At 42.3% G+C, this 22,119-nt stretch overlaps 1 protein-coding gene across 1 annotated transcript; it reads right to left on the bottom strand.

Moving 5' to 3' along the window:
* Window positions 1-3,693: 3,693 nt before the first annotated feature.
* On the bottom strand, window positions 3,694-21,098 carry Zmym1 (zinc finger MYM-type containing 1). The gene is made up of 8 exons (XM_038334388.1): window positions 20,987-21,098; window positions 16,444-16,693; window positions 11,851-12,025; window positions 8,011-8,161; window positions 7,285-7,419; window positions 7,114-7,151; window positions 5,872-5,997; window positions 3,694-5,679 (listed from the first exon to the last, which is right to left on the bottom strand). The coding sequence occupies exons 1-8, from the start codon at window positions 21,051-21,053 to the stop codon at window positions 3,694-3,696; spliced, it is 2,928 nt and encodes a 975-aa protein (XP_038190316.1). The 5' UTR covers window positions 21,054-21,098.
* Between the last annotated feature and the right edge of the window lie 1,021 nt (window positions 21,099-22,119).

Here is a 22,119-nt window from a genome sequence, read left to right as displayed (position 1 = left end):
AGAGAGAGAGAGAGAGAGAGAGAGAGAGAGAGCGCGTCTCTGTGGAACAGTCCTAGCTGTCCTAGAACTATCTCTTGTAGACCAGGATGCCCTTGCCTTGACTGCTGACAGCATGCTGGACAAGCAGGACACAAAAGTGACTTCCAAACTTTCCAAGACAAGGTGGGAAGGTGGGTCAGCCCTTCAGAATATCTTCTTTTACATAAAAGTCTGTCTCTGACAGATATTCTAGGCCTGTAGGCCTAAGAATTGGATGCCTCAGTGTTACAGAGGAGCTTTGGGTGTCTATCCATGTTTTAGAAGTCGCTTGCTTTACTTCCTGCTTACTCAGTTAACATTTCCTTCTTGGGTCTCTAAGAGTTGAAAACTAGATATAATTTTCCTTGTTTATCAGACACAGAAAGCAAGTTATGATAGAAAGTAAATTAGGTACAAGACTTTGGACTCACCAAGATAGGATAGATAATGGAGTATTTTCTCTGAATTTGTCAAATGTGAATGGACTAGACAGTTAGTGTATTTATTGCCTGTATATATTGTATATAGTTATTGTACTTAATGCGTAGTGTTTTTATATTAGTTATAGCCTTCCTTTTTTAGATAAAAAGGGGAAAGATAGTGGTATATTATGTTTTAATAAAGCCTGCCTGAAGATCAGTGCAAAGCAGTCACACTATTCAGCCATAGAGGCCAGGCCATGGTGGCACAAACCTTTAATCTCAGCATTAGAGTAAAAGATGGTGGGATGAGACAGGAACTAGCTCTTTCAGTCTGAAGTATTCATTGAGGTAAGAGCTCTCTAGTGGCACGGCTGCTTTGCTTTTCTGAAATTCAGGTGGAACACCAATATCTGTTTCTGAGTTTTTATTAATTGTGCTACACATAACCGCAATCCTTATGACCACTTTTACATAAGGTATCCTAGAAAAAGACTTTCCTGAGTGGTATGTGGTGGGCAAGGTTTAACCGAGTTAATTCTTGTTTTTTTTTTGAGAAAAGATTTCTTTATGTAGCCTTGGCTATCCCTGAACAAGTTCTGTAGACCAGGCTGCTTCTGCTTCTCTATTGCTGGAATCAAAGGTGTGCATCATCATCGCCTGGCTAATCCTTGTATTTTATCCTAGTAACATGTTAAGAACTGCTTTCCTAAACTGGGTGGTGGTGGTGTGACACGCACGCCTTTAATCCCAGCACTCGGGAGGCAGAGGCAGGTGCATCTCTGTGAGTTCGAGGCCAGCTTCGCGGTCCACAAGAACTAGTTCCAGGATAGGCTCCAAAGCTACAGAGAATCCCTGTCTCGAAAAACAAAACAAAACAAGAACTGCTTTCCTGGACTGGAGAGATGGCTCAGCAGTTAAGAGCACTGGCTGCTCTTCCAGAGGACCTGGGTTCAATTCCCAGCACCCACATTGCAGCTCACAACTGTCCATAACTCCAAGATCAGACAAGCATGCAGACAAAACACCAATGCATATAAAATTTGTTTTTGAAAAAAAAAAAAAAGAGCACAGGCTGCTCTTCTAGAGGCAGCAACTAGATGGTGGCTCACAGCCATCTGTAATGAGATGCCTCATCCTCTTCTGGCCTGCAGGCATACATGCAGACAGAACACAGTATACATAATAAATCAATAAAAGAACTGCTTTCTCTAATGTAAGAAATACACATGGCCTACCTCTAGCCTTTCCACCATGTCAATCAGAAGCCTTAGAACCCCCAAGTGGTAAAGCCCCTTCCTGTATCCCAGAGGCACAGGATCTCCCCCTTGAAGACATAGCCTTGTGCCTGCCTCTTGTTGGGCTCTGAGATGTTCTTCTTTACTGCATAAGGATTTTCACCTTCCCAAAATCAATAAAAGTGAACCCAGGGTGTATTACACCTTGGAGTGAAGACTGGGTGGTTAGCAACAGAGCAAGAGACCTCTGGCAGAGACCACAGATGAGTTTTGACACAAACTGGGCTGTGGTGTAATAATAAAGCCCAGTAGATGAATACGGGACTAACTAGACCATGACTGGGGACCCAGTAAACTGTCCACCTCACATCTCCCCTGAGCACATGCAGGCTGGAGATGTACTTGCCAGCACAGGTGCAGTTCAGTTGCAGATGAGAGCCAAGGGAACCATATGCATCATGGAACAATTCTAGGGGCTTGTAGCTCTCATGGGTTTGATTCTAGTCTTGGAGACCTTATCATGTCCAGGCCAGAAGGAATGCTACCCTCACAAGATCTTTTCTGTCCCGGTGACCCAAGGGCCCTCTTCCTAACAAGTGCCTCAGAGTGCATGGGGACGGGACTTCTAGTCTGCCTTTGGCTTCCCCTGGAGACTGAATCAAGACAGCAGGACTGACCAAATGACTACTGGTGGCCCAGAGTTCAGGTGACATGCTGGACTGCCTAGCTCTGAGCTGGAGAGTCCCCGAGAACCTGGGATGAATTCCCTGCCCCTGAATGATGGTCAGGGGCCACCTGCTTAAACTTCTTGGCTCTACTTTTTAAATGAGGCAGGTGAGAAAACCAAAGCTGAGCTCGGCTTTGCTGAAATCCTCCCTACTTCCCTGCTTTCGTTCCTTCTGCAATGAGCTGAAGCAGATGTTAAAGGGTGATCACTGCCTACTCCTTCACTCTGCACGTTAAACCTTAAGTTCACAGTCACTCCATGCCTACCAGTGTCAGGGTCTTGTTCCAGCTAGGCCTTGCGTCCTAAACTTCTGTACAACTATTAGCTTCCCAGCAACGATTTTTAATTTAAAATGTACATAAACTGGACAATGGTGTACATGCTTTTAATCCCAGCACTCGGGAGGCACAGGCAGGCAGGTCTCTGTGAGTTTGAGCCCAGCCTGGTCTACAAGACCTAGTTCCAGGACGGGCTCCAAAGCTACAGAGAAACCTTGTCTCAAAAAATCCCAAAAAATTAGTATCTGGTATGTAGTGGTTCCTCATTGTGTCAAATGTACATGTGCCTAAAACAATCTGCCCACCAGAATATATTCAAAGGGAAAAAGTACGTAAAAATGGGTGACAAGAGCTCAAAAATTCAAGACTAGTTTTTAAAAAATATTTATTTATTATGCATACAATATTCTGTCTGTGTGTATACCTGCAGGCCAGAAGAGGGCACCACACCCCATTACAGATGGTTGTGAGCCACCATGTGGTTGCTGGGAGTTGAACTCAGGACCTTTGGAAGAGCAGGCAATGCTCTTAACCTCTGAGCCATCTCTCCAGCCCCCTCAAGACTAGTTTAAGCAACGTAGTAAGACTATTTCAAAAGAATAAACAACAAATATAAACTTTATTAGGATTCTAATAAAAATATAAAATTCTGGCCGGGCGGTGGTGGCGCACGCCTTTAATCCCAGCACTCGGGAGGCAGAGGCAGGCGGATCTCTGTGAGTTCGAGGCCAGCCTGGTCTACAAGAGCTAGTTCCAGGACAGGCTCTAAAAAAGCTACAGAGAAACCCTGTCTCGAAAAACCAAAAAAAAAAGAAAAAAAAATATAAAATTCTGCCGGGCGATGGTGGCGCACGCCTTTAATCCTAGCACTCGGGAGGCAGATCTCTGTGAGTTCGAGACCAGCCTGGTCTACAGATCTAGTTCCAAGACAGGCTCCAAAGACACAGAGAAACCCTGTCTCGAAAAACCAAAAAAAAAAAAAAAAAAGAAAAAAAAAATTCTTTTAATGAAATTCAAAGTTGCAAGTCATATGTTTCTTTCATTTGGCTAATAAACTTTTCCACAATTCCACTGAGTCTTTCAGGCTCCATCAACCTATTTACCAGTTCTTGCTCAGCAGCCATTAGAGCCAGGCCAGTTTGTTTCTCTTGTCCCATGGTATGAAGTAAGTATGCTTTAAGATGAGGCAGTGTGGAAAATGACTTTTCATTATTTGTTGAAGTAACTGGCCAAGATAAAGCAATATGTAACAGTTTTGAGAGACAAGGAATATTATTGTGGAGACCATGCTGACTAAACAAGCAGCCGAGGTCTATGAAGCTTAAGGAGCCACAATCTGTGACAAAGTTGAGATTTGCATACTGACGGTAAAATCGAAGTTCAGGGATAATGTCCCCATCGAGTTTATAAAAGTCTTGAATATGTTTGGCTGCTGACTCATTTAATGGTTCATTCCATTTAAACAATAGCTCAGAAATTTGTTTCATTTTGCAATAGTCAAACTCTGAAAAACATAACTTTAAGTTTTTTAACAAAATATCCAGACCTTGGTAATAAATACTAATTTTATAGTGTTCACCTGCTGAGGTAGGAAAAAACACACTCTCTGAGTTGCCAGGGTCTTCTGTTTTCTGAATTTTTTTTCTTTTTTGAAAAGAGGGTTTTTCAACTTCAAAACCTTTACTGGTTACTTTTTTACATATTTCATCTGTTCCATCCCAGATAGTCTGGAAATACATTTCATCCCTTTCAGAAGATAAACATTCCAAAATTGCTTTGATTTTTGAAAACAAAGAGAAGACGTCTACAGTTTCACTTTGAAACTCTCTGGAAAGAATTCCTGTAATACTGAGTACTCGATAAAGAAATTTCAAACAAAATACAAATTCAAACTTGGTAACCGCTACCAACAAATCATTCAGTTGGCCAGCCGCAGCTGTGCCTGCGGACTGGTGAGCCACCAAGTGCAGAGTCTCAATGACCTCTGGAAGACACTCCGTCACAGACAGCAACAAGTCATCATGGGCTGGCCAGCACGACTGGGATGCGTGTTTTTGACAAGTTTTATTTTTACTTAGCTTACACATGGTTTGCAAAGTTGCCAACATCTCTCCCGACATACGAACAGTGCTGAACAAAGAGCTCAGAGTATGTAGTGTCCTTCGGAGTTCTTTTACTTCTTTACAGAAACTAATGACTGCTAATTCAAAAAAATGTGCATAACAATGGACATACAAAATTCTTGGTTCTTCCTTCTTGAATTCTGTTACAACTTCATTAAATTTTACCCTCAAATTTGTGGCTAGATCATAGGCTTGACCACATATCTTATTAAAATCAATCCCGACCTGCTGCAGGTAAGCTTTGATATGCCTGTGTATGTGGACTGCAGTCATTTCCTCGATATTAACAAACCCCAGGAACCTTTCTTTAACGAGGACAGCACTTGAGGTTGTGTGCGGGTACCTCACACACACGGAAAGCTGCCCTTCAGTGGCACCGTCAGCTGTCTCCTCACATATTATTGAGAAAGCCGAGGCGACACGGAGCTCACTCACAATGTCTTGCAGCATTTCAGCCTTTATTACTTCAATAATCTCCTCCTGAACTTGTGTACTGTGATAGAAATCACCATGTGAACTCAGAAGCTGAAACACTTCTCCTTTATCTCTTGCTCGAATTTCTAGTAATTCCAAAAAATTGCCTTTATTAGTGGATGGAATAGACTGGTCATTTCCTTTTAGGAGCAAACACTGTTTTCCAAGAAATAAGATGCTTTCGATGACAAGCTTTAGGTACCTTCTACTTCCGTCAATAGGTTCTGAACAAACAGATGAACCATCACGTGGAACTTCGTCCAGAAACTGGTACCGTCTCCAAAACCGCAGTGACTTTAAATGCACTTCACTTTCTTCGTGCTTCCTGAATTTTTCTAGGGTCTTCTCCCAGTCAGCAGTTCCTTGGGTTGCAAATGATTCTCTCCGGCAGGTAAAATTTTTCTGGTAGAACAAGTGGCAAGAATAGCAGAATGTAACATCATTATTTGTACTGGTGCTCGAATGCTGAAAACATGAGCTACGAGACTTTCTAGTATTTTGTGGTTCTCTTTTAACTTTCTGCACTGTGGACGCAGGAGCTGGACAACATGGTGTATCATTCACTCTCACAGATTCCATGCCCATGCTGTGTACCTGGTTTGACACCCTGCTGTTCTGGGCTTCCACAGCAGGGCCAGCTGTGTCCTCAAAGAGCACCGGTGAAGATGGAAGGAGGCTTGGCTGCTCCACACTATTACCAACACCACTACTGGATTCACTCTTAAGAAAAAAATGATAAAAAAAAAAAAACCACTCGTTTAGTTGTTTTCAAATAAAAAAACACCTAACACATCTATTGTAACAACAAAGTTAACAGGCACATTTTGTAGTATAAGCTCTTCTTTTCTTTCTTTCTTTCTTTTTTTCTTTTTTATTTTTCGAGACAGGGTTTCTCAGTAGCTTTGGAGATGTTCTGGAGCTAGCTCTTGTAGACCAGGCTGGCCTTGAATTCACAGAGATCCGCCTGCCTCCCGATCCGAGTGCTGGGATTAAAGGCGTGCGCCACCAACGCTCAGCTCTTTTTCCTTTTTTTTTAAATTTACTGATTTTTTTTTTAGAATTTATTTTTACTTTATGTGCATTGGTGTCTTACCTGAATGTGTATTTGTGTTGGATCCCCTGGAGATGGAGTTACAGAAAGTTGTGAGCAGCCACGTGGTTGCTGCGAACTGAACCCGGGTCCTCTAGTAGAATAATAGCCAGTGTTCTTAACCACTGAGCCATGTCTATAGCCCATATAAGTTTCTCTATGAGAGGTATTAACAATTCTTTTTTTTTTTTTTTTTTTTTTTTTTGGTTTTTCGAGACAGGGTTTCTCTGCAGCTTTTTTAGAGCCTGTCCTGGAACTAGCTCTTGTAGACCAGGCTGGCCTCGAACTCACAGAGATCCGCCTGCCTCTGCCTCCCGAGTGCTGGGATTAAAGGCGTGCGCCACCACTGCCCGGCAACAATTCTTATTCACCATGTAAATTCAGAACTAAATGTTTAAAGGAGTTCTAGAAATATAACTACAGAATATATATATATATATTGTTTGTTTGTTTTTCAAGACAGGGTTTCTCTGTGAAACAGTCCAGGCAGGCCTTGAACTCATTGAGATTGGCCTACCTCTGCTTCCCCAGTGCTGAGATTAAAGGGGATGGCGGCACACTAATCCTAGCACCTGGAGGCAGTCAGGTTGATCTTTGAGTTCCAGGCCAGCCTGGTCTGTAGAACAAGTTCCAGGGCAACCAGGGTTATACAGAGAAACCCTGTCTCAATAAATAAACAAATATCTCTGTATGAAAACATACACACAAAATCTATATAAAACTGAAAAAATTGGGATAAAACTTACATCTATAATGATATTTGTAGGTACAGAAGAAAGTGAACCTGTTGAAATAAAGCATATATTCAAGATTTCTTGCTCTAACAGTACCAAAAACTCATGCAGCTCATTTCATATCAAGAAACAAAGAGATTCAACAATATGACAAAATATTGTTTATGTCAAATGTTTGTTTACCTTGTAAGAGATCAGTGTTCGTGAACAGGTCAACATGGTCATTTACTAATGACATTATATTGCTTATAACTGGAATTGGGTATTTCCTTGGAGAAAGATTCTCTTTTGAAGCACTGTGTACCATGGAAACATTTACTGGCAAAAATAAACAAAAAGCCTTTTTATAATTCAGGCAGAAACCAAAATACTGTTTAATAGTAAGTGTTTTTGTTCTGAAGGTTCTATGATCAGAGGGAGAATGCTAGTCTAACGTTAAGTACGAGTGCAGCAGTGGGCATGGAACCATGGGCTTCATGCCTGCTGGACAAGTCTTTGACAACTGAGCTCTATTATTGGTCTGTTTGGAGACTGGGTTATCTGTGTAGTCCTGGGTGTCCTAAAACTCATCCTGTAGACCAGGCTGGTCTGGAACTCAGAGGTCCATTTGCCTCTGCCTCTTGAGTGCTGAGATTAGAGGTGTGCACCACCACTGTCTGGCATACTATCTTTCTTTTTTAAATAAAGATTATTTAAATTGTGAGGTGAATGTTGTTACATAGGTTATAGGGTCTAAACTTGGGTCCTCATGTTTGATCAATAAGCATTCTTAACTGCTAAGCCATCTCTCCAGCACTCACTGGGAATTTTAACTCACTCTGATATGGAAATTAATCAGTTATAAATTAAAAGAAAGTATGGCTGTGTCTCCCAGGACTTAGTACCAACTTTGGAGTTGCTGGGTATTACCTGTTGAAGATTCCATCACCACACTGTTGTATGAAGAAAAACAAAGAGAGCAGAAAACCTCCATGTTCCCCAAATCATTAGTAATCATAATCATCTCATCTGAGAGTCTCAGTGTTTCGCAGGGAAAAGATGTGAGTATTCTGGGTGGTTTCTGTTTAGAGATTAAAAATAATATTCATATTTCTGGTATATTACATGCAATGGTTGAACACTAAGCATACCTACTATAATTGCTCTTAGCTGAAATATTACAGACAAAAACAACTTTTTTTTTTTTTCGAGACAAGGTTTCCGTGTAGTTTCTAGAGCCTGTCCTGGAACTAGCTCTTGTAGACCAGGCTGACCTCGAACTCAGAGATCCGCCTGCCTCTGCCTCCCGAGTGCTGGGATTAAAGGCGTGCACCATCACTGCCCGGCTCAAAAACAACTTTTTATACTTCTTTATAAACAAGGAGAATAGAGGCTATAACAATAAAATGAAGCAATTTGGTCATTTATCAGAAAACTACCCCATCATTTAACAGCAATAGTAATAACACATATGCAATGAAAGAGGTCATAAGAGAGGTTTATTATCCCAGGCAACTAAGCCTACTGGATAAGAACACATGTCTAATAAGTTTTCTTTCCTCAGTACATCACCCTTGAACATGAGTTCAAGAAAGCCTTCTTTCTACCAGGGCTGAGGAGACCAAAAAGGGTACTTATATCTACTATGAGAGACGGAGGCAAAAACTGTCTCTCTAGGCCAGTGGTTCCCAACCGTCCTTATAAGTGATTTTTTTTTTTTCTCTTTAGGCTCTTTGTTATTTAGGGGTGTGCCACCTGGTTCCCAAATAAATACACACATGGAGACTTATTTTTTTTTTTTTTTTTTTTTTACTTATACATACCTGGCCTTAGCTTGTTTCTAGTCAGTTTTTCTTAAATTATTCCATCTACCTTTTGCCTCTGGGCTTTTTACTTTTCTTATTTTTTATTTTGCTTTTTTTAAACTGATTTTTTTTATATTTATTTATTCATTATGTATACAGTATTCTATCTATCTGTGTGTATGCCTGCAGGCCAGAAGAGGGCACCAGATCTCACTACAGATGGTTGTGAGCCACCATGTGGTTGCTGGGAACTGAACTCAGGACCTCTGGAAGAGCAGGCAATGCTCTTAACCTCTGAGCCATCTCTCCAGCCCCTTAAACTGATTTTTATTGAGCTCTACATTTTCTACATTTTTCTCTGCTCCCCTCCCTGCCTCTCCTCTCTCTCCTTCTCCCTGCAATCCTCCCCCAGGTTCCCCATGCTCCCAATTTACTTAGGAGAACTTGTCTTTTTCTAATTCCCATGTAGATTAGATCTATATAAGTCTCTCTTAGTGTCTTCATTGTTGTCTAAGTTCTCTGGGATTGTGGTTTGTAGGTTGGTTTTCTTTGCTTTATGTTTAAAAACCACCCATGAGTGAGTACATGTGAGTACATGAGTGAGTACAAGTGAACCCAGGTCCTCTGGAAGAACCACCAGTGCTCGTAACTGCTGAGCCATCTCTCCAGCCCCGAGAAACCTTGTTTTGAAAACAAGAAAATCCCAAGTACAGACAGGTATGATGGCATACACTTTTAATCTCAGTACAGGCAGAGGCAGGTGGATCTCTGTGAGTTCAGAGGTCAGCCTGGCATATATAGTTACTTCCAGGACAGCAGGCACTGTCTCAGAAAAGGAAAAAAAAATCACATATGTTGAGTGATAAAAAGCAGCATACAAGCAGGAAGCAAGGCCGGCGAGTTCAGTGGAGAGTGAGGGGACAAAGGGAAAGGCTGTGTAACGAGGGCTTTGCCATCTAATCTCTCTACATCACTGAAAGCAATGGTGAAAAGAACCACTTTTTGGTAGTGTCTTTTTCTGCAGGAACTGGACTATCGATAGAAATGACAGAAAGCAGGTTGGTGAAACTGTTCTGCAGTTAAGGAGTACTTCCTGCTCTTCCAGAGGACCCAGGGTTATTTCCCCATACCAGGTTGAGTTACTCAATTTCCTGTAATGTCTGTACCCCTTTGTCCTCCATGGGCACCTGCATGCAAGCGGTACACATGCAGACATGCAGGCACACAACCATGCACATAAACAGAAATAAACACATCCTAAAAGAAGCCACCCTATTCATTTATTTGCATGTGTGTGGAGCACACAAGATCATCCCATGAATGTGAAGGTCAGAGGACAATTCAGAGTCAGTTCACTCCTTTCTTCCACCATGCGGAGCCCGGGGATTGTACTCAGGTGGTCAGATTTATTTTTATTTTATGTGTATGAGTGTTTTGTTTGCATGTGTGTACTGTGTGCATACATTTCCTGTAGAGTCTAAAAGAGGGCACCAGATCCCCTGTTGCTATAGTTATAGGTGGTTATGAGCATCACGTGGGTGCTAGGAATTGAACCTCCGGGTCCTCTGGAAAAGCAGCCATTGTTCTTAACTACTGAGCCATTTCTTCAGTTCTAAATAAATTAACCTTTAAAAAAAAAAAAATCAAACAAGAGCCAGTGGTGGCCCACGCCTTTAATCCCAGCACTCGGGAGGCAGAGGGATCTTTATGAGTTCGAGGCCAGCCTGGTCTACAAGAACTAGTTCCAGGACAGGCCCCAAGCTACAGAGAAACCCTTTCTTAAAAAACAAAACAAAACAAACAAACAAAAAAAAGTAAACAAGGCACAAGGCAGCATACTAGTCACACCTTTAATCCAAGCATTGAGTTCCAGGCTAGCAAGGTCTACAGAGCCAGTTTCAGGAGAGTCAAGGCTACTCAGAGGCTAATTTTTATTTACTCCTATATAAACATGAATATTTTTTCCTTTGAGATGAGCAGCCCTAGCTGATCTGGAACTTGGTTATACAGACCAGGCTGACTTCACTCTCGAGGCTCACTTGACTCTGCCTCCAGAGTGCCACAGTTACAGGCATGAGCTATCACACCTGCTCCTCATCCTGTCACTAAATCAAATGCTCCTGAAAAATGACTCCTTCTGGGGCTCAACACAGGGCTCTTAACTTTTTTAAATTTATTTTATTTTTTGGTGTTTTGACAAAGGGTTTCTCTGTGTGGCCCTGACTATCCTGGAACTTGCTCTGCAGACCAGGTTGGCCTCACACTCGTAGAGATCCACCTGCTTCTACCTTCCAAGTCTTGGGACTAAAGGTGTGTGCCACAAAGGTGTGTGCCACAGAGGTGTGTGCCACCATCGCCCTGCCTTTTTTGTTTCACTGTGCACCTCTGACTGACTTGGAACTTGGTAAACTTGAAAAGATCCACCTGCCTCTTTACCTCAAGTACTGGGATTATGTATTACTAGATCACAAAGCATCAACTAGCAATCGAGCTATGTACTAGTCCTACTTCATAGACAGAGAGCAGACAGTAACTGTGCTCCTCTCGCTTACCCCACGACCACATTGTGGCTAGCCTCTCTGTTCTCAGGAGCACCCTAAGGTTCTCCTACAGGAACTGTCAGAAGTCTTTTCATCTTCATCAACTGTCAATCAAAGACTTCCCCAATGATAGCAAACACTCCCAGACTCTGAAGAAAGGAACAGCAGCAGCAGCTCTTTCTGCTTACCTGCGTCTATGCATTCGTATTCTCTGCACTAGTCAAGAATGGAGATTGTGCTGTCACACATTACACACCATGGAACAGTAAATCCCACAGTCCTTACACCAATTCATAATGAAACTGGCAGCAGAATGAAAACTTGAAAAGTAGGTATTACTGCGCCAAGATGAAAACAAGAGTAACAACGGCCATTTAAGCAGAATCCCTGAACTCTCCTAACTGCTGGAAAGCACCCAAACTCACAGTAGCCGTCTTCTGACACATGCTGCACTTCAGCAGAGTGCTCTCAGGACACATGGCGACAAATGGCTTTCTTTTTTCTTTGTAGGATGAAAGGCAAGACTGGCTACAGAAGTTTTTGCCAGAGCTACTGTCCTCCAACTGGATATTCTTCATATCCTTCAGATTTAAAATGTCTCTAAAAACAAACAACAAATGCTTTTTAAGAGGACGATAAAGTTATGGAGTAGCATATGAGTTTGTGTGTGTACATGCGAGCCCCAGAGCAGGATGTTGGGTCCCTTCTATATTGTCCTGGCTCACTGAATTGGGACCTAGTCACTGTTTTGGCTATGCTGGTTGGACAGTGAACTCTTGGGATCCTTTTGCTGTGCATTTATTGTAAAACAAAATAAAGCCAATTTAGTTTTGGAAATTAAGGATGTTGCTAACAAAACAACACTGTCAAGTTGTTTTAATTTGAACTTTGATAATGCCCAGCACACATATGGCAGCCCACAACTGTCAATAATTCCTGTTTTGAGGGGTACAGTGCCCTCTTCTGGATTCCACGGGCAAGGCACACACCTGGTACACAAACATATAAGCAGCCAACACACCCACACACAAAAAATTAATCTGGAAGATACCCCATGACTGCCTTGGTTGGCTTCTACTGCTGTGATAAAGGCCATGGCCAAAAGCAGCTCAATGAAGAGGGGCTCATTTCAGCTTCCCACTCTCAGGTCACAGCCCAGCACTGATGGAAGTCAGGGCAGGAGAGGCCACAGAGGCTGCTGCTTCTAGGCTTGATGTTCAGAGTTTGCTCAACCCGCTCTCTTAGACAACACAGGACCACCTGCGCAATGGCTGTGCCAACCACAGTGGATGACCCTCTCACATCAATCACTTGACCAAGAAATGCCCTTGTCTACAGGCCAATCTGATGGAGGCATTGAGTTCCTTCTTCCAGATGACCCTAGCTTGTGTCAAGCTGACAGAAAATCAACCAGCAGTGAAAAAATGGGACATAAAATACTTGTCCTGTCTATCAGTGGCCGATTACTGACTGCCTCAAGACCAAGTCTAGACAGGAAATTTTTTTCATGAATCACATTTTCATATGAAGATATGCTAAACTACTGTCCAGTAGTCAGGCATATTTTTCTTTTTCTTTTCTTTTTCTGGTTTTTCGAGACAGGGTTTCTCTGTAGCTTTAGAGCCTGTCCTGGAACTAGCTTTTATAGACCAGGCTGACCTCAAACTCAGAGATCCGCCTGCCTCTGCTTCCTGAGTGCTGAGATTAAAGGTATGAGCCGCCACTGCGTGGCCAGACAGATATTTTTTGAAAATGAAGAAAGGCTGCCATTTCAAGGAAAACAACTCACAGTAATTACCATCGAGCTTGTAAGTAAAAATTAGAAATTTCAGAAAACAATTTATTTTTATTTTATGTATATTGATATTTTGCCTGCATGTATACCTGTGTGAAGGTGTTGGATCCCCTAGAACAAGTTTACAGCCAGTTGTGACTGCTAGGTGGGTGCTGGGAATTGAACCCAGATCCTTTGGAAAATCAGCCAGTGTGTCTAACCATTGAGCCATCTCTCCAGCCCCTGGATAAATTCTTAAGACTTGAAGGCTTTTCTGACGAAATTAGTGGTGATTTTTTACAATACTTTCTAGTTCTAACTCTGTCGTGGATTTTTTATTTTCCATGGCAGATAAATGTATAAAAATATATTTAAGGCAGGCGGTGGTGGCACACGCCTTTAATCCCAGCACTCGGGAGGCAGAGGCAGGCGGATCTCTGAGTTCGAGGCCAGCCTGGTCTACAAGAGCTAGTTCCAGGACAGGCTCTAGAAACTACAGGGAAACCCTGTCTCGAAAAACAAAAACAAACAAACAAACAAACAAACAAAAATATATATATATTTAACAGTAAAAGTATAAAACCCAATAGGAGCTGGGCAGTGGTGGCGCATGTCTTTAATCCCAGCTCTCAGGAGACAGAGATAGGTGGATCTCTGTGAATTCAAGTTCAGCCTGGTCTACAGAGTGAATTCCACGGCAGGCTCAAAACTCTGTCTCAAAAAACAAACAAACAAAAACCCAAACCAAACCAAAAATCACCCAAAGGAAAGTTCTACAGCTTCCAACTATATGTATACAAGTTCAATGAGTTGTACAGTCTTTGAGCCTTGTTAATTTTGGTGATTTTTTTTAAATATAATAAAGTTTAAAATTGAAAAAGAAAAAGTAAAAATGCTAACTATGTAAGAAGGACCCTGACAGTTAACTAAAAATAACTGAGTACAGGTGTGAACTGGCTGGTATAGATAAATGAAACATTAATCAGTATGCCTATTTTAGACTAGAATGACTTTTACTTTTTGCTTTTAATAGTGAAGTGTAGAGATGATGCTTCTTAAACATATCTTAAGAGTTTTTAATAACAAATCTTCTCTTTGTAATAGTATTTTAAATGTCATTTTTGAAGTCACCCTTCATTTTGCTCCATTAAGTAGAAAAATTAAGTATTAATTAAAAAGATAATAAATCACTGTTAAAAAAGAAGTCTTAAAAGTAATTTAAAATTTTGGGACTACAATTGGTGGCAGTGGCTCACGCCTTTAACACCAGCACTCAGGAGGCAGAGACAGGAGGATCTTTTTGAGGTTTCAGTACAGCCTGGTCTACAGAGTGAGTTCCAGGACAGCCAGGAAACCTTGTCGCAAAAGAAAAAGATGTTATGGAATGTGAAATTTTAGAAAGTCTCAATAAGGGAACGGGAGAGAAGCTCAGTGGTTAGAACAGGGGCTGTTCACCCAGAGTCCCTGGGTTCAGTCCCAGCAATTACATGTCGGTTCATGGCTACCCATAACTACATCTCCAGGGCATCCAATGTCTTATTCTGATTTCTCCAGGCACCAGGCAGGTATGTGTTGACATACATATATGTAGGCAAAACACGCAGATGTGCAAAATAAAATAAATACACCTAAAAAGTCTCAATAAAAACACAGGTTATTGCCGGGCGGTGGTGGCGCACGCCTTTAATCCCAGCACTTGGGAGGCAGAGGCAGGCTGATCTCTGTGAGTTCGAGACCAGCCTGGGCTACAAGAGCTAGCTCCAGGACAGGCTCTAAAGCTAGAGAAACCCTGTCTCGAAAAACCAAAAAAAAAAAAAAAAAAAAAAAGGTTATTACTACGGATGACAGCCTCTTCCAGTTTAAGCATGACTATCATCTTTATATTATACACACATATTCCAGAGGAAGCCATACCTAATTTTTATGCCTTAAAAGAACAGCTTACATAATAAATTCTTTCTTGCATGCGACTTTTTCAAAGCCTGTGACATGTAGCAAAGCTAGGGATGAGGGAATGGAGTGCATATATGCTAAACACAGCAAGTGTCTTAACTTCTCAGGGTCTGTTTTCTCAAAACTAAAAGAAAAGGTCTGCATTGAGTGATCTCTAATGTTCCTTCCAGGTTTATGATTCTGCAGAAAGAGAAAGCAGGCTGGAGAGAGAGTGCCCTAGAACCGACAGCTAGAAGGAAAACTGGTAACAGACATAGTACAATAGCATAGGATTGAGAAAACAGAGAGGGCTGGAAAGTTGGCACAGAAGTTAAGAGCACTTATTGCGGGGCTGGAGAGATGGCTCAGAGGTTAGAGCACTGGCTGTTCTAGAGGTCCTGAGTTCAATTCCCAGTAACCACAACCATTTGTAATGAGATCTGGTGCCCTCTTCTGGCCCACAGGCACACATGCAGGCAGAACACTGCATATATAATAAAGAAATCTTAAAAAAAAAAAAAAGAGCACTGATTGTTCTTGCAGAGGACCTAGGTTGTATTTCCAGCAAACCACAACTGTCTGTAGATCCAGTTTCAAGGGATCAAATGCCCTCTTCTGACCTCTGTAGGCACTAAGCATGCATGTAGTACACAGACAAGTAGACAAAATACTCATACATAAAATAAAGTAAACAAACCCTAAAAAAAGAGGGACAAGAAAAACCAAAGATAAAATTCAGATGAGTTCCAGAAAATAGGACCTGAAACAAAAGACATTAGAAGCACCAGTCAAGAATTGAAGCAATCCTATACAAAGTGTTTGTGAACCTATTAAAGTAAGTGCAGACAGCCCAGTGTGGTAGTGCACATCTGTAGTCCCAGCTCTTGGAAAGCAGGGGCAGGAGTGAGCTCACAACTGTAGAAAAAAGATACATAGTAAGACTCCGCCTCAAAAATTTAAGGGAATTGGCAGCAAACATGACAAAATTTGAGTACCTGACTTAAAAAAAAAAAAAGAAAAGAAAAAAAAAGTAAAGATAACATACCATATCCATTCTGAGTACTATTTTAATACTCCTAATTCCAACATTTATTTACTAAAACAAACAAATGCTATGAAGTTCTCAAGGCTTCTCCACCCTTTCAACAACCACCCAAAACCACTTCTGAGTGATCTATTAAAGGAACTGGAAGTAGAAAGCAAATCCAAAGGTGACACATCTTCAAAGAAGATGAGGATACATAAACTTATGACCAGGGGTCTGACCGAGATCCATGTAGCAAAATAAAGAACATAATTTAGCATTACATACCTTGAGCAGTTCAAGCACATCCTCCTGAGGGGAGCTGGGGAGTCGGCAGACGGGCTGTATTCACTGATACAAAGTCTGGAGCAGAAGAGCTCAGCAGACCCTTTCTTCTGGTAAGCAGTCTGCCCCTCCTGAAAAACTCTCTTACAACCACAACAGGAAAGCTGGACCGCAGTGGCTGGAACTGCGGGAAGCATTTTACTCACGCCAGATGATGCCAGAGAAGGCTGAAAGCCTGCGGTCACCTGTGCAGCTTTAGAAACAGGACAGGAAGAAATAGGATTTCACACGTGTACCCGTTTACTTTAGGTTACTTCTGGACATAAAACTCAACCCACCATAGCAAAAATATTCAAAGGCAATTTTAGAAAGTGGAGAGACTAGCTGGACAGTGGTGGCACACACCTTTAATCCCAGCACTCAGGAGGCAGAGTCAGGTGGGTCTCTATGAGTTTGTGCCCAGGCTGGTCTACAGAGCAAGTTCCAGGACAGCCAGGGCTATGAAGAGAAATCCTGTCTCAAAAAAACAAACAAACAAACAACAACAAAAATACAAACAAAACAAAACAAAACTCCACCAAAAAGTGAATAAACTAACTGACTGGCTATTTTATTGATCAAGAAAAATCATGATTGCTGGGCGGTGGCAGCACACGCTTTTAATCCCAGCACTCAGGGAGGCAGGGGCAGGCGGATCTCTGAATTTAAGGCTAGCTTGGTCTACAAAGATACACAGAGAAACACTGTCTCCAAAAACCAAAAAAAAAAAAAAAAAAAAAAAAAACCCAAACAAACGAAAAAAAGGTTATGATTAATTCTACTATCATTGTCTGAAAATGTAGAGTTTCTTTTCTCCTAAATTTTGGATTTGACAATATTCTGAAAATAGAGAATTGAAAATAATGTATAGAATGTCTTCAAGGCAACTGGCCAATTCAACAGAAATTGGCAAATTAAGCTAAAGTCGGCTCAATGATTTGTATAAGGGGACTGAACTCCAAGTTATGGCTGCTACGTGTTTGTTTGGTTTTGTAACAGCTCTGGCTGTCCTGGAGCTCACTGGCCTTGATCCATCTGCCTCTGCCTCCCAAGCGATAGGATTAAAGACATGCGCCACCGCCGCCCAGCATATTTTTTAAGTAATTATTTATTTCTTTTTATGTGCATTGGTGTTTTGCCTGCATGTATGTCTGTGTGAGGGTGTCAGATCCCCTGGAACTGGATGTAGACAGCCATGAGTAGCCATGTGGATGCTGAAAATTGAACTCAGTTCCCATAGAAGAGCAGTCAGTGTTCTTAACCACTGAGTCATCTCTCCAGCCCTGTGCTTGTTTTGAGACAGAGTCTGGAATTTGGAGATCTCCCTGCCTCTGCCTCAGGAAAGCTGGGACCACAGGCATGCATGCCTGGCTTTTTCTTTCTTTTTTTGAGACAGGGTTTCTCTGTAGCTTTGGAGCCTGTCCTGGAACTAGCTCTTGTAGACCAGGCTGGCCTCGAACTCACAGAGATCCGCCTGCTTCTGCCTCCCAAGTGCTGGGATTAGAGGCGTGCGCCACCACTCTGCAGCTACCATTTCATTTTTGTACTAGAGATTTTAGCCAAATAGATAAAACAAGAAAAAAAAAAGACTAATGTAAATCTGTAATTATTCATAGATTTCATGACTGTGTATACAGAAAGCCCAAAAAGAATCTATAAATTTAACAACATCAATGTAATTAACCCCTAACCCATATTTCTTTTTTAAAAAATATTTATTTATTTATTAATTATGTATACAATATTCTGTCTGCTTATATTCCTGAAGGCCAGAAGAGGGCACCAGACCCCATTACAGATGGTTGTGAGCCACCATGTGGTTGCTGGGAATTGAACTCAGGACCTGTGGAAGAGCAGGCAATGCTCTTAACCACTGAGCCATCTCTCCAGCCCCCTAACCCATATTTCTGTAAGTAATCCCAATAAAACTCACTGGCTCACCAAGCTGGACTTTAGTGACATTTGTATTTTGGTCTGTTGTGAGATCTTTATCTGGGGTGAATATGTGTGTTGTGTCTCCCCAGGAAACACAGTCTTGTCACACAATGCTAAGAGAAAAGGTAATGAAACTGTTGAGTGTAGTATAATTCCAGCACTCAGGAGGTTGAGACTGGAGACTTTCCTAGTTGGAGACTAGACTGAGCTATATGGCAAGATACCACATGAAAACAAAAATAAATTTATGAGATATATTAACTGTACTGTATATTAAGTATTAAATAATTAGGTACCTCCAAAGCCTTAACTTGTGTAACACAATAGTAACACACATACAAAAAAGTGGCCATTTCTGATACCTGATAGTTAAAATTCCTAGTATTGACTGGGGAGTTACAAGTTTGTATCAGTCCTTTTGAATTTTGGATTGCAAATTTCTTTCCATTTATCTATCTATCTATCTATCTATCTATCTATCTATCTATCTATCTATCTATCTATCTATCTACCTATCTATTTATGAGACAGGGCTTCTCTGTGTAGCCTGGGGTTGTCCCAGAACTAGCTTGGTAGTCCAGGTTGGCCTTGAAAACTCTTTCACCCTTCCAGGCTCCCCATTGGGATTGAGTCTGCACAACACAACCAGCATTGACTTGCAAATTTATTCACAATAGATGAAACTATTATAGTTGCAGGGCGTGGCAGGGCACACCTCTGATCCCTGCACTTGGGAAAGCAGAGGCAGGAAGACCTTTGTGAGTTTGAGGTCAGACTAATCTACAGAGTGAGTTCCAGGACAGCCAAAGATACCCAGAGAAACCCTGTCTGGAAAAATAAAAAACAAAATAAAACAAAACAAAACTACTATAGCGAGAGTAACAACCCCCATTAAAGCACTTTCCTTGGTCTAAGAATTACAAAGTTCTTGTTATGAGGGCTGGGAATGTAGCTCAATTGGGAGACTGCTTGCTTAGCATATACAAAGCCTTGGGTTCCTTTCCAAGCCCCTCACAAACCAAGCACAAAGGAGGCACGCCTAGACCTGTTTGTTTCCCGAGTGCTGGAATTAGAAACTTGCTCCACCAGCAAACAGGAAACTGGGTTCTAGAGCAGCTTGAGTCACAGTAGTGAGACCTTGTCTAAAAAAAAAAAAAAAAAAAACCTAAATTAAATAAACAAAGCAATTAAACAGAAAAAGAGAAAAGAATGTTGATATTGTACTCCAAGAAAGCTATAAAATTCTCATTGGTAAGCACAACTCTCCAAAATACCCTCAAACCTCTACATTAAAAATACTGTACCTTCAACAAAGTGTGGTGGTGTCACAGGCCTTCAATCCCAGCAGTAGGGACGCATGGGCAGGAGGACCTCTGCGTTAGAGATCAGCCTAGTCTGTAAAGTGAGTTCCAGGGCAGTCTGGGCTATACAGAGAAACCCTGTCTTGAAAAACCAAAACAGTGTGGTGGTGGTGGCACATGCCTTAATCCCAGCACTCCGGAGGCAGAGGCAGGTGGATTTCTGTGAGTTCGAGGTCAGCCGCAAGCTCCAAAGCTACAGAGGAACCCTTTCTCGAAAAACCAAAAAAATAAAAACAACACCCCTCCCCTGACCCAAAACCCTGCACCTTCATCCGATCTCAATTTGAACTTCCTATTTTGGACAATACAGAGGATTGAATCTAGGAACTCACTCACTGATACAATACCAGCACCAGTACAAGTTCAATCTTTTATGACTTAGTTTCTTCTGGCTGGGATTCAAGTATAATCTTATTTGTAAAAGCCGTTTCATAGTTTGTTGTGGTGCTGGGTCGAAACTGAACCCAGGGCTAGAACCTGTACACGATCGCCATTCAACCAAAACCTCCTAGTTTTCGTTTTATGTCCAATCTGGCTTCGATCTCTTGATCCTCTGCCTCAGGAGCACAAGGCAAATTCATGTTCTTGTTTTTTGAATATGTTAACTTATTTTATGTTCACTAGTGTTTTGTCTGCATATATGTCTGCGTATTAGAACTGGAGTTACAGACAGTTTTGAGGGTCCATGTGGGTGCTAGGGATTGGCCTCAGTCCTCGGGAAAAGCATTCAGTGCCTTTTTTTTTTTTTTTTTGACCTAGAACTCGCCTTGTAGATGGGGCTGGTCTTGAACTCATGGAGATCCGCCTAATCCTGCCTCCCGAGTGCTGGTATTAAAGACGTGCGCCACCCACGCGGGGCACAGCCACGGTTCTTAGCCTCTCGGCCATCTTTGCAGCCCAATGTTTTGTTTTTTGAAACTAGGTCTCATTATGTAGCACTGGCTGGCTTTGAACTCAGAGATCCCCATCTCTGGGATTAAAAATACGCGCCACCACGCCCAGCTTTTTACTTTTGTAAAAAAACACTGCTTAGTGGAAAGAGCCACAGGTGTAACCAGAAAGACAGTTATAGAAAGTCGAAAAGAGACCAAAGGCACCGAGCTCAGTCACCGCCCAGGGGCCAGGGGCCAGGGGCCAGGGGCCAGGGCAGCAGGGACCCTAGGAGCCCGGGAGCCGGGGTCACGACTTCCCCAGCACAGGAGGCGTCCCACCTGTCGCGTCACCATCCTCGGGACCGGAGAAACGCCGCCTCTCTCCGGAAAAGCGAGCCTGAGCCATTCCACCAGGCTGATCAATTCTTCTCCAACTCAGCGGCGGGAAGCACCTCACAGGTTCGCAAAACTCAGCGTCGCCGGCTCCGCTCCTCTCCCGGAGGTCTTTGCGGCTGAGCATGCGCAGCGCAGCCCTCTAGTGGGGGTCCCTGTCCGACGCCAGGGAGCTGAACAGGGCGGGGCAAGAGGTCTCATCCCTAGGCTCTCCTTGAAGTCACTTCTAGCTGCCCGCAATTTTTTAATTATTATTATTATTTGAGACACTTACGTAACCCTGGCTGTCCGGGAACTCACTATTGTAGACCAGGCTGACCTCAAACTCACAGAGATCTTCCTGTTTCTGCTTCCCAAGGCCTGGGGGTAAGGGCGTGTGTGTCACCACACTGGGCATATTTGGGTCCTTGAGTGAGCAAATCAGAATCGACGGCACAGGCCAGTAATTTCAGCTCTTGGGAGATGGTAGCATGAAGTTCAAAAGTTCAAGGCCAGTCTTGTTTAGAAACCCTACTGAACCAATTAAAAAAAAAAAAGCAGGGATGGAGCCTGGGCAAAGAGATGACAGTCACGTGCTTCCTACCAAGTCTGACTAGCTGAGTTCGTGTCACTGTCCCTGGAAACCACTTACCGCCACAATAAGCACACAAACACAATAAAGACACACATGCATACGGAAATAAAAATGTTTAAAATGTAAATGTTAGCCTGGCGGTGGAGGCGCACGCCTTTAATCCCAGCACTCGGGAGGCAAAGGCAGATGGATCTCTGTGAGTTCGAGGCCAGCCTGGTCTACTCCAAAGCTACACAGAGAAAACCCTGTCTTGAGAAAAGAAGGAAAATAAGAAGGAAGGAAAGAAAGAGAAAGAAAGACAAAAAAGAAAAGGAAAGAAAAAAAGGGCCTTACTACCGTTCTGTTCTGGTGGGCAATGAATAGCAGTGGCAGTGACCTGCATGGTTTTGGGGACCTCAGGAAGCTCCCTGGCCAACAAGTCATAGAGAGGTAGCTCACACCTGGTAATGAAATGACCCAGGGCTTCTGGAATCCATTTTATCCACTCGCACAGGTTCCATCTGTT

Source organism: Arvicola amphibius, chromosome 6 (genome assembly GCF_903992535.2).
Source record: "Arvicola amphibius chromosome 6, mArvAmp1.2, whole genome shotgun sequence".
Classification (NCBI taxonomy): Eukaryota; Metazoa; Chordata; class Mammalia; order Rodentia; family Cricetidae; genus Arvicola; species Arvicola amphibius.
This window is presented reverse-complemented; position numbering and strand designations above follow the sequence as displayed.